The sequence below is a fragment of the Triticum urartu genome, chromosome 2 (genome assembly GCF_003073215.2).
Source record: "Triticum urartu cultivar G1812 chromosome 2, Tu2.1, whole genome shotgun sequence".
Taxonomy (NCBI): Eukaryota; Viridiplantae; Streptophyta; class Magnoliopsida; order Poales; family Poaceae; genus Triticum; species Triticum urartu.
The window spans coordinates 376,947,868-376,960,061 of NC_053023.1; the positions used below are offsets into that span (position 1 = coordinate 376,947,868).

Genomic DNA, 12,194 nt, shown 5'->3' on the forward strand with positions numbered 1-12,194 from the left:
TATCATGGTTTATTTATTTGAACTTATTTAAAATATTGCATTAGCTATGTATGATTTGTTCATGGCATTTCTTGGAGTTGTTTTGATCTTGCTACTGCCATGATGTTATTTGGATCACTAGGACTAATGCTTACAGATGGTGGATGACATGTGGCCATTGGATTATTAGTGGCTTATATTTTTTTGATATATGATATTATGCTTTGGAGTATTATTTTGGAATTGATGCTATCATGTGGATCTTAGGTTAATATCTTGATATCGTTATTGGATTAGTAGCATCATAGTCTTTGGATTCATCATGGTCTTAGTAGTATGCTACCCTTGGGGTTTATTATGAGGTGACTATATTATTCTCTGGATTATTTGTTGGATATTGTTATAACTTGGATTACAGGTTGATAGATGATATTGGAGTATCAGTTATCACAAATCTATCTTTGGGGACAAATTTCGTCATTTCATTGGTCAGGTGCCACTGACCCGGGCTTTTCTAGTGCAACAACATTTGCCTTTTATGGGAAGGCCCTAATGCGGTTTATTGTTGTGCCTCTCGCCGGTGCCTCCAACTAGGTAAGGTTATACGTGTGCGCTACCCTGATCAGGTAGGCCAGTATAAACCTTGTGTGCCCAAGTTGTTTGCACGGTTTTGTCCCCATTTGGGACCGTTTTTGCTTTGCCACGACGGTGGCCGTTGGATCTCCAGAGTGGCATCGGGGCCACCGATGACTTAGACCAAAGGGGAGTTGGTCGAAGTGGCGGGAGAGTGTCATGGCAGTAGATCAGTTTTGTCGGAACGTCGTTGGTCCACCAGAATGGGAGTACAAGGCCATGGGTTTTGTGATGTGGGTACAGTGTGTTAACCTCTTCAGAGTGTGTGTTTAATCTATCGATAGTCGCGTCCACGGTCATGGGCATAGTTCGTACTAGGTAACACCGTTCGATCAACACTCACATGACAGAATGACTTATAGGTGACTTATATGTTGATGCTATGAGCATTAACAGTTTGGCAGGATGTTGATGATGATGTAGGGATGATCTCGAGGATGATCATTCAGTTTGCGATGTGGTCACGCGGTGATCACATGGAGGTATTGATCACAAGGTGATCGAGGAGATTTATTGCTTGGCCGAGTAGCCAAGAGTGAGATGGTTCTTGAGATGTTGGTTCATCAGTATTCTAGTAGTATCATATCATGCTTAGTTATTATTTCCACATCATAGTAGTTGTTAATAGCTTAACCTGTTAAATGCTATGTTATTGTCTTGCCTTGATGTTTTTGCTTGTGAGCTTGCAAGTACATTCAATGTACTGACCTGGCGTGTCATGCCAGATTGCAGGTGATGCCGTGATTGATCGTTTGTCAAAGTTTCCGTACGTGCGAGCTAGATCGTGTCCCAGCCAGAGTCCCTGCGGAGTGGAGTTCACCACATTCGTCGTTGTTCCGCTCTACGAGTTGTTCCGCTGCTAGCATAAAGCTACCTTAGCATGCGTACTGTCACCATGCTGATCCTTTGTAATATCAGACCCTTGTATTCATTATCCTTTGTAATAAGAGTTGAGTTGTTCTATGTCAAGCAGTACCGTATTTCAGAAGACTTGATCTTTGGGCTGGAATACGGGATGCTCCTGTTCCTCTGAGTCGGGGTGCCACAATTTCTCTTTAAACTTGCATACAAATGGGGTATGCATGTCTATTCTATGAACATAATAATTCAAATAATGATATTTCGAGCACATACAGTTGAACATAATTTAAAAGCCACAATTTATTAAATTCAAGTAAAGGTAAAAATTCAAAGTGAAACGTAGCAAATCCTTGAAATGTTTCAAAGTAAACATAACAAATGGTCCAAATGACTCGAAGTAAACATAACATGCAACATATGATTCACCTAAACATGCAGATCAAACATAGAGCAACACCCCTCACTCCCATTACCGTTCACATTCCCACTTCGGCATGGACAAAGAGTCCACCGACTCGTTCATCATATTGACATATGATTGATCGCTACATAATAGCAAATGTGAACCAAACGAGCTTTGGAAATTGCCATTTAAAATTATGATGGCATTTTGCAAAAATTAAACAAATGAAAAACAAGAAAAAAGTACCATTCCTGCATTTCAGCGAACAACTTATTGGTGTTGCACATGTAGAAGTCGTCGGCGGCCTCGAAGGTGGGGACGTCGAGACATCTCCGTGAAGGAGGAAGAAGCAGCTGTGGCACAATGAGGAACGTTGCCTCCTTCCTCCCCCGCAACGCCGTTGCATACAGGTCACATGTCTTACTGTGCGCTTAGGCCAGGGCGACAATGTTGGTCGAGGGTGGAGGTGGTTGCAACGGTCGGCAGCAAAGAGCGGCGTGTCAACGCAGAACCTGTGAGGAGAGGGGGGATCGGTGACCTTCACAGGTAGCAGGAGATGGATGTGCTCATGATACTTCAATTGGAAGAGGGGTTGTTGCTTCCAGCCACCTATTGGGGTGGTATCAGGAATGTTCAATTTTTTGAGACAGCAATTTTCCCTAAATAAGTTGAGATGTTTTAATGGGGCTCCCCAATAATTTTTGCGGATTGGGCCTCTGCTGGAGCAGGTTTTTTGGCACAACCCCCAAATGTCAGATTTTTTATATTGGTTACAAGGGGACACTGCTTTCTTCTTCTATAGATTCCCCTTTAGGCCTCATTCGGTTTGGAGGATTTTCGTAGGAAAAACATAGGAATAAGGATTCCAGAGGAAAATTTCCTATGTATGCATTCGGTTTGTAGGAAATGCGTGCAGGAATTTCGTAGGAATACTACTCATTTCCCGTGTTTTTGGAGGAAACTACACATCCACTCAAAGCTCATTTTACGCGTAGGAACGAGGCAAGTCAATTCCTTAGGATGGCAAGTGCCATCCTATCATATTCCTATACTACTCCTAATTCCTATGTTTTGATTTCCTCCAAACCGAATGAGCCCTTATGGTTCAGAAAATAAACAGTTTATGCTAAACTTTCAGCTGACATGTCTGCAATAGTGACAGACAACGCATCGCTTATATGGCTTCCTGAAGCTCAGGCGAGCAAACCTTAAAGAACAAAGCCACGTGGAATGCATAAGGACATGCAGCTCCGGTTAACGAAGTGCATACAAGCTGAACTGCCACCGCGACACTAGCTTCCCGCAACAAAAGGGTATGTCTTTCTTTTTTCCTTTTTCAAATCCAGAAAGACGCGTCTTAGGCGTCTCAATCTAACCTAGTTGAGAGGCGCGCACGCGCACAGACTACCTCCTCTCCTATACAGCCCTCAGATGAAGCCTCCACCAAGTCTCTACAATGGCTTTCCACCCTAACTCAAGTTCGCCGTTGTACTGATGAGTTTAGATTGGACAGCAAAGCCTGAAACATAGGCCAACGGTCACCCCTGAATGGAAATTGATAACTCACATCATTCTGTTTCAGAAAGAACAGACGGAGAGTCAAAGTGAAAATACCTGATGGTTGCTCCATCATATGCACTTCATTCTGCTGTAGCTGTACTGACGCCCACAACCTGATCCATGGCAGAAAGAGGATTGGTCAAACAGATCGGATCAATCTTCAATTTAGTTTTCGCTGGCCATGGTCTGACTCTACATTGCGACAGTGGTTTCAGGGGGGTCGTTGCCCGCCACTAATATACTCCCAAAACGTCTTATATTTAGCAACAAAGGTCTACATGTGACAGGTTATCACGATGGAAATCAATTATGCCCAGAATTTGCCACTACCTGTGCTACTAGTATCTATTTTGGAACAACTGCTAATACAATTTTGAGAAACGAACAAATACTAGTCATGAACTAGTAGCAACAGCAGTAACAAGCAACTCTAATGCATACAAATGATTCATTAAATTCGTGCAAAAAATACTTCTGTAACAATAATCAAGGAAATCCGGAGTATGTGATAAGATGGGGTTGGCTGTTTGTCATGGCAATAATCTTGGTCATGAGCAATCGCACTATGTAAAATCCTGGAGCTGGTAAAGAAACGAGTTCATAGTCTAGACGTGTTTATGGTACAAGTACGAACCAGCTAGAATCATACTCAAACATGATCATTTCTGAGGCTGCTGTTTCCAGTATTCCGTAGCACCTAGTTCCTTACCAAGGCTGTGTGCATCGACCAATGCAGAGGCTGGAGTTGTCCCCTTTTCAAAATAAAAAAAAATCTAGTTCCTTGCTAAACATTTTATAGCTGTTAATGCTGCACGATATGGAGGACGCAATGACTTGGACAGATTAAAGCCTAACAATTATTTTGAGAGGATAGTATGCCCTCTACAGGTTAAAGTGAAATTAGTTTCACAAATTAGTGTTTCTACTCTGCTGGGCAACCAAGCAAAAGTTCTCCTCTTTCTAATTTACTGTACATACAGGTTGATGCCTTATTTTTCCGAGATTGTGGTTGATGCTTTTACATACCTGTGAAATGTATTCTTTAAGCTTCGAGCTGATGGATTCATCCAATGCCCTCTCTGCAAGCTCATAAACCATGGAATGGCCTTCTGGACCAGCAATCTTCTCCTTCAGCAAGTACCTGGGCAAAGATACCAGGTCAAAAAAGGCAAAAGTTGCCAGTGAAATCCACTCTGCAGCACGCCCTGAAAGTACCAGCAACCTTTGTTGCACTAGTAGTTCAAGCGCCTGCTTATTGTTGCCGAGAACAGGGTGGTTCTCATCAGTCTCGTTTAAGCCCAGCCGTTTAAGCTGACGCCAAAGGTCCTCTGAAACGTGTTTGTCAAAAATCAGTAATATCAAACGATAAAACCTCTTGACTACTGCGAGAAAAAGAACCAGCAATCCCTACCTTCAGAGATCTTGCCACCAGCGACATGAACAATGCTTATGACAACAAAAGCAAATCCAGACACATGGGCACGCTCCTTATCCTCGACATACTTGCTGTACACCTCAGGGTCCAGCTTACTTACCAGGACGTAGCTCTTTGCGTCCTGATTACCTAAACACAGCTCGAGGTCATTCTTAAGCTCAACCACTTTCTACCTTACTACATCATCAGCAAAGATCCTGGCTGCCGTGTGGGCGACGACATTGCAAGATCTAAAGAAGAAGAAAAGCAAGCTTACTGGGCTGCTGGGAGGAGGGGCGTCCAGAGCGGGTGGACGTGGAGCGGGTCCTCTGGAGCTCCCTCATCTCATAGCCGAAGGTCGCGGCAAGCCTGTCCCCAGTCTCCTTGATGACGAGCGCAGGGAGCGCTCGCTGGCGGTAGTTCTTGGTGATGATCTGCGTGAGCTCCTCCCGCTTGATGGGGCAGCCGGAGTTCTGGTGCGTCTTGAAGAGCGCGTAGCGCATCACCTCGGCCACCAGCTTGTCCTTCTCCTGCAGGGCCCGGTTTGGGCGGATAAAAACGTCGAACACCTTGCGTGCGGAGGACGAACTGGGAAACGGGGAGGAGCAGGGTGTGGCGTACCTCCGTGGAGATGTCGACCTGGGCGAGTTCGTCGCTGGTCGCCATGCGATCCAAGAACTGTATGACGGAGAGGAGAGCGAGAGGGATTGCGGCGATTTGGGGCGGAGCAGAAGAACCCTAGGCTCGCAGTAAGCGGTTTGTTTTCGTGGTAGAGTGGCGCGAGGGAGACACGGCGGGAAACTGAACCGAGCGGATGGAGGGAGCGGAGACGCGCCCGCGCTAGCGCTTTTTTGCTCGGCACCATGTCTACTCTTTCTTCATCATGCAAAAGCACGCTGCGAAAAATAGCCAGATAGTCATTTTGCCCAGTACAGAATATTCAGTTTTCTACAGGGATTAGAGCCATCGCAAGGGATAGGTTCGGAGCAGCTACTGCAACTATTTAGTTCAACGCGGTAGATATCCAGCAACACACTCTGGGTGGAGTATCGAAGTGACAAGTTAGTAAGAAGCAGTCTCATCATCTCGGATAGTCTCATCATCTCGGATAGGAGGTCGGTGAGTCAGGTACTATTACCTCCGCCCAAACTCAGTGAGACGATATAGATGCGTTAGGCCATTCCCAGAGAACTTCATAAGGTTGATGCGAATCATCCTCGTTCAGGGAAGATTCACCTTGATCTCTCGCCATTCTTCTGAAAACAGCAATCTGGGAAGCATAGCCAGGTTCGTCGCTCGAGCCGCCAACGCCACTGAACTCCACACTGTAGTTGTGGCTTGCAGCGAGGCCAGTAGCCCAGTGCTGGAACTGGGACCTCGTCCATTCAAACTTGTGGTCATGGTTGCGGAACTTGCAAGACCCAGCGTCTTGTTCCCGTTTCTCTTCCTTGTTTGGCAAAGCTGACCTCTGGAGGATAGGGTTGTATTCGTAGTTGGGTGTGGAAACAATGAGCACCGCCGGACAGAATGAACTCAATACAATGTTGCCAAATAAACTTGCTTGGTCCTCCTCCACATGCTCAATCACCTGCAGTTTACTTCGGTTAGTCGAAAAAAGCCCCTAAACAAAACCAACATACAAGATATGTAGAAGCATTTCCGGGTACATTTTATGTAGCATGGGTACTGGTTACAAACGTCCTTCAGGTATGTTGTCTTACACATAAAGGAACTAACTCCCGCGTTCACTCCTACAGTAATTCTAGATCAAATCCACATCAGGAACTAACAACCCATATGCCCAGATCAATTCTAGAACAAAACCAAGCATACCATTTTATATAACAAAACCAAACCAGAAGATACAAACAGTTCAAAAGGAGTACTCAGCTACCTCAAGACAGGTGCCAATATCAAACCCATATAAGCGAGAATCAAAATCTGTTACTGATCCATGATAGAGCACAGCTGTTGGAACACTACTTTGTAACAAGAGTTTCTTGCTAAGCTTCTGATGAAGACTCTGCAATGTCAGATAGAGGTGAAACAAATCCAAATATAAATCATTGAAAAGGAAAAAAATGGTTCAAAGAGTAAACAATTATTAGAACATGACTTTGAACCTTTGCCGCTCTCGTAAGACCCTTTCGAGAAATATCAACACCAACAATTTTTTCAAGGGTTGTTGGATGCTCTAACAGTGAGTCAAGAAGGCTACCAGATCCACAACCAAAATCAACCTGAAAAATTCAGCTTTAACAGTGACAAGCCAATACTTGTAAATAAGGAACTAGGATGAAAGTAACATTCACCAATGTTGTAGCATGCAGCTGGTTGATGTGCCGAACAGCAAATTCAACCCTCTGTTTAGATAAAGGGGGATTGAACAAGGCCTTCTCCATTCTATCTTCTAAAGGTTCAGTTACTTGTAACACCTTTATGGAGAACTCCAAGACGCAGCTGTCTGCAAAGATGTTCAAAATGTAGAAAGGATGTTGAAGCCCGATTCCAACAATCGTAGATAACTGTCAGATTGAGCTATTGATATAGGTAGCTCACCTCTACATATCTTGGAAAGGTCCAGTGACAACTCACAAGCTGCAGCCAGGCTCAAATCCCTATCAGACAGTTGATCTACAAAGCATGCACTTTGATTAACTGAGAGTTGAGTTGCACATGATTCAAGCTGATTCCTAACAGCTCCAGCCCCTATCTCAAACTCAAACTCATCATTGACTTCTAGGAGGTATCTCTTTCTGCTGTCCTTCATAAACAGGTGAGCACTGTAGCTTATGCAAGCCAACGATCCATGGGATGGAAAAACGCCAGAATCTTGACCATCAATGTCTGTTAAAAATGCACTGCTTTTAAGCTGCTGATATGATGTATCCATAGAAAAATATCCAACTGCGCTGCATGTTCTTGAATCACCACCACTTGTCTTGCCATAGACAGATAAGCACATTGCAAATTCTTGTAAAAATATATTCGGATATATCGTGAAGCCATCAGTGCTCTTAGGAAGATATAGCTTCTCCACAGGCGTGTTCAGCTGCTTAAAATAACGATTGAACCAAATCAAGACCTTCAACGCAGAATTCTGAATAGCATCAGTTTCCTTGCTCCAGCTATAATCTGTAGAATACTCTAGTAAAAGGTCCCTCTTCTTTGAATATATTTTGACAGAGCACTTGAACATGTCTGGGTTTTCCTTGGCAATCCTTCCATCATTTGCGCACTGATTTCCTGCGGTTGCTTTTGGTGACCCCATCTCTTCAGAGCCCACAGCTGATCCGAGGACATTACAGGATGCACTTACCCTATTGGAAGCGAAATAGGGTTCTGATAGCCTCTGGAGGCGACAGAAAGAACAAAGGAGATCTCGTGGAGAGGGGCCTTTCCAACTGGTACGAGTATAAACACACGGAAGCTCTGCCACAAGAATCGAGTCCTTGGAGATCTTGTAAATTCCATCAGGTAATTTTCTCAGAAGAATCCTGAGGATCCAAAAGCATGTTACCTAAACAAAATATAAAATAGAGCGAGAAAGGGTAGTTCCTAAAAGATAGAGAAAAGCAGTCTCAAAAATGAAGATAAGTAGAACACAATGGAGAGAAACTGATGAATGACCGGCATCTACAGCTAGATTACGATTCCCTATAGATTGTTAGCTGGTGTATCACTTATTCATAACAGATTGCAGTCTTGCTGCAAACATATAGCATACAAGTGAAACCGTCAACAAGCTTGTACCTGTAATAGGTACATAGATTGACATGATCAGTTTGAAGTTCTGTATCTCTCCTTGTGTATCCCACATTTGCCAAAACTGCATCTCCATAAATTGTTTGGCCAGAAATATAGGAAGCTCGCTTATTTATTACACAGTTCATATTGCGATCTCCACGATCATCCACCAATTGTTTTGATAAATCAGAAACAAATTGTACATCCGGAGCTGGGAAATAAAACCTCATCTCAGAGGATGCTTTGTCAACTGTTCTGTAGTAAGAAAAATACTTTAAACTGTCAGCACAACCAATTTTCTGTAAAGGTTAAGAAGTCAAGACTTCACGAATCACTGACTCTGTACTGACCTTGAGACAAGGACATGAGATGAGTCGGTTGCAGAGAGCTTCAATGCTATATCACCCATGTAATGTTCATTCTCTGATATATTAAGGCTTACCATCTTAGGTTCATCCTCCATCGCACAAGGAATAAGAACTGCTTCTACTCTTATGGGATCTGAAATACCAGACCAGCACTGAAGTGCCAAATCAACAGCCTCAGAGGAATAAGGCCTTTGACTCTGAATCCAGAAGTTTCTGTTACTAACAGATACACCAGGAGATTGTTTGGCGGCATTATAGATCATCGAAAGAACCAAGAGAGGATCAAATTCTGCCTTAGGGTCAATAATTTTACACAATGTCTGGACCTTAACATCACAAGCAACAATAGCTGAAATAGGTATCTTTCCAAGGAAATCCCCAGTTCTTCTGAGTGTCACACTCAAGTGCCCAACAAGAGGATGAGATGATGTGGGGAAGTTCTGAAATGAAGCATAGAAGTATAGCCTTGTTAGGATAGGTATTGAATAATCAGAACTCAGAAGGATATCGTAGACAAATAAATGTGTGCTTCAATTAACATCGATAATTCATAGGGAAAATGATTGAGACTTCAAGACCTATATTTAGATAAACCATATAGAAACATGTGCTCGGACATGATAGAGAATTGTCAGAGAGTGTAAAAACATGAACACAAAAGTGCCCAAAGAAAAAATTGGCAGTATGTTCTATCAGTCTGTCGTTTACGGCAGATAACCATAAACAAGATATATCGCTTCAATAAAGATCCTCATTATCAAACTCTTATAAAAATATTAACAATAGTTATTAATTATGCACTACAAAAACAAGCTAGCCATCAAATGCAAGGATCCCAGTGCCAGGAGAGGAGAACATAGAGTTCCCCTGAAATGGGCAACACCATGAAAATGCCAATCTACTCCCTCCGTAAAGAAATATAAGAGCGTTTAGATCACTACTTTAGTGATCTAAACGCTCTTATATTAGTGATCTAAACGCTCTTATATTTCTTTACGGAGGGAGTACTTTTCTTCCTATGAACTTACATTTGTACATAACTTAAATCTTAAATTTGAAGATACAATACCAAGATCAGGCAAAAATACAGACCTCATCTGTAAAAAAGTAAGATATCCGACTAATAAGTTCCTCCCAAGCTTCTTCGGGTGTATTAGGGATATTTGATGTGGGCTGAATACCAAGCTACAATAGAAAAAACAAATGGTTATCAGAACTTGTCCATAGTATGAAGAACATTGTACATCATGGAACTATGTTATACATGCCAAATAGCTAGCTACCTAACCTATCGCACAAAGGAACTAGGTAATTGCACACCTTCTTACTGAAGTTCCTGATCATTGTTTATGAGAATTGTCAGTAGAAAGGGCGACGAAAGATGGGCTACAGTACACAACTCATTCACCAAGGATGGATTCTCCAAACTGGGTTACTGACCTCAGAAGCCAAATGTTCGTATCTAAGATACAAGATAACATTGCTGCCTAAACATAATGGGGCACTGCATGCCAGAAAGAAACAACTGAATCTAGAGAATTGCAACTAGTCCTTGTCCCCCTTTTCAGGTAAGCTGCAGGAGGGAGAGACGCAGTGCCCGGATCATACAGTACAGACTGTTTATATTTATACAGTATAGAATCACAGCTTAATAATGTTACAAACACACCCTAAAGCCCCAGCGATAGAAAACTTGGCAACCTACATGCATAGGGAGGAAGCAGAATCCCACGCCGCCACCAGCCCTAACCGGTTTACCTTTTCGATGGCGATCTGCGCGGCGGCCTGCTCGGCGTCCTTCTTCCTGACGAAGGTCCCCGGGGTGGAGACGCTGAGCACCCCAGGGATGTCGAGCTGGCAGCGGTAGACGCACCTGGTGCTCTGCGGCAGCGCGAGGCCGGGGCAGACGCCGTCAACGGCCTCCTGCACCTCATCCACCCTGTAGACGGCCTTGGCGCCGTACCGCTGGTGGATCACCGCCTTGGGCGTCGCCGTCGCCGTCGCCGTCGGCATTGCGACTCGTCTCGGCTTCGATCGACCCCCGCCGCCTCACCACCGCCACAGGCAGCCGCGCCCAAATCCTCCAAATCCTCCACAGCCAGAATCGATCGATGGATGAGAGCGGAAAAGAATGAATTTGCGGCCGAGGGGTGGGAATGGAATCGGAGGGGAAAGGACGGGTCACGAATTAGTGGAGGAGTTAAACCCCAACCGTGAAGAGGAGTCGAGGCCTCGAGGGGTTGGGTGAGAGGGGGCGCTTCCGTCCGGTGGGGTTTTGGGTTTTGGGCATCTCCAGCCGCGCCTAAAGGAAGGCCTCTCCAGGTGATTTTTTCATGCCGGCGCTAAAAAAAAGGCTCAGTCACGTTTTCAGGAGTCCGATTTTCGCCGGCCTGGACCGAAAACAGCGTCGGCGGACCCAGGCCGAACCCAGCGCGCTGGGGGGCGCCCAGGGGCGCCGGGGCGAACTGTTTTGGAGCGAAACAGCCGGGGGCCCGCCGCGTCAGCGACACGGCGCCTCGTTTTCCCCCAACGGCCTCGGTCCCCGCAGGGAATCAATGACAAGGCTGCCGCCGGTCAGCCTTGTCATTGATTCCTCACGGGCGGCGCGTCACGGGACGGCGCGCCGACGCCTCCCCTCCCTCGCACGCGTACACACGGGTGCGGCGCGGCTATATAGCCGGTGGCCTGCACTCGCCTGTGCCCACACCAGCCTCGCCCCTCGCCGCTGCCCAGCTCCTCCCTCTCCCTACCTCTCCCGAGCGCCGCCGCCCAGCCCCTCCCTCTATCTCTCTACCTCTCCCGAGCCCGTCACCATGGCGGAACGCTACCCCGGAGACGAGGCGGCGGCCAACGGCTTCGGCCGCTATTCGCTCCGCGAACAGGAGTCCTGGCTCCTGTTCCAGGCGAACATCCCGGCGCCGCCGGACATGCGCGCCGGTCCGACGGGGTGGAGGCTCAGCGCCGGGGGAGTGCCCATTCTCCCGTTGCCCGACGCCGTGACGAAGCCGCAGTACTTCATCGAGGAAGTCGAGGTCATGCGCGCCTCCCTCACCGACGCCCAACTCTCCCTCCCCCAGTACGCCGCCGACAACCACGTGGCTTGGGCGGCGTATTTCGAGCGCCGCCAGCAGCAGCGCTTGGCGTCCATCAACGGCGCGCCGGTGGTTGGCGGCCGGCAGAACAGCGAGGGGCGCCACCTGTGGTGGGGCGTCCCCGGCCGCACACTCGA

At 46.0% G+C, this 12,194-nt stretch overlaps 2 protein-coding genes across 4 annotated transcripts; both read right to left on the reverse strand.

Moving 5' to 3' along the window:
• Window positions 1-1,815: 1,815 nt before the first annotated feature.
• Window positions 1,816-5,697, reverse strand: LOC125537374 (non-structural maintenance of chromosomes element 3 homolog). Of its 3 annotated transcripts, none has more exons than XM_048700681.1 (7): window positions 5,472-5,697; window positions 5,128-5,380; window positions 4,848-5,000; window positions 4,659-4,764; window positions 4,463-4,577; window positions 3,491-3,549; window positions 1,816-2,388 (listed from the first exon to the last, which is right to left on the reverse strand). In XM_048700681.1, exons 1-6 carry the CDS (start codon window positions 5,514-5,516, stop codon window positions 3,517-3,519), a joined length of 705 nt encoding a protein of 234 aa, XP_048556638.1. In that variant the 5' UTR covers window positions 5,517-5,697; the 3' UTR covers window positions 1,816-2,388; window positions 3,491-3,516. The 3 variants fall into 3 exon arrangements, with proteins under 3 accessions (XP_048556638.1, XP_048556635.1, XP_048556636.1); XM_048700678.1 differs by lacking the exon at window positions 1,816-2,388 and adding an exon at window positions 2,983-3,395; XM_048700679.1 differs by lacking the exon at window positions 1,816-2,388 and adding an exon at window positions 2,983-3,420.
• A 50-nt stretch (window positions 5,698-5,747) lies between these two features.
• On the reverse strand, window positions 5,748-11,237 carry LOC125537373 (small RNA 2'-O-methyltransferase-like). The gene is made up of 9 exons (XM_048700677.1): window positions 10,724-11,237; window positions 10,058-10,150; window positions 8,948-9,405; window positions 8,604-8,852; window positions 7,410-8,347; window positions 7,163-7,314; window positions 6,974-7,090; window positions 6,745-6,873; window positions 5,748-6,438 (listed from the first exon to the last, which is right to left on the reverse strand). Exons 1-9 carry the CDS (start codon window positions 10,976-10,978, stop codon window positions 6,001-6,003), a joined length of 2,829 nt encoding a protein of 942 aa, XP_048556634.1. The 5' UTR covers window positions 10,979-11,237; the 3' UTR covers window positions 5,748-6,000.
• Between the last annotated feature and the right edge of the window lie 957 nt (window positions 11,238-12,194).

Excerpts from the sequence above, each read along its gene's own strand:
- LOC125537374 (XM_048700681.1), bottom strand. The coding sequence starts at position 5,516 with ATGGCGACCAGCGACGAACTCGCCCAGGTCGACATCTCCACGGAG. Across the intron at positions 5,381-5,471 it reads AGGTCGACATCTCCACGGAG|GAGAAGGACAAGCTGGTGGC; the intron begins GTACGCCACACC and ends CGGGCCCTGCAG. Across the intron at positions 3,550-4,462 it reads TTAAAGAATACATTTCACAG|GTTGTGGGCGTCAGTACAGC; the intron begins GTATGTAAAAGC and ends GCCATGGATCAG.
- LOC125537373 (XM_048700677.1), bottom strand. The coding sequence starts at position 10,978 with ATGCCGACGGCGACGGCGACGGCGACGCCCAAGGCGGTGATCCACCAG. Across the intron at positions 10,151-10,723 it reads CGCAGATCGCCATCGAAAAG|CTTGGTATTCAGCCCACATC; the intron begins GTAAACCGGTTA and ends TTTCTATTGTAG. Across the intron at positions 6,874-6,973 it reads GTCTTACGAGAGCGGCAAAG|AGTCTTCATCAGAAGCTTAG; the intron begins GTTCAAAGTCAT and ends CTGACATTGCAG.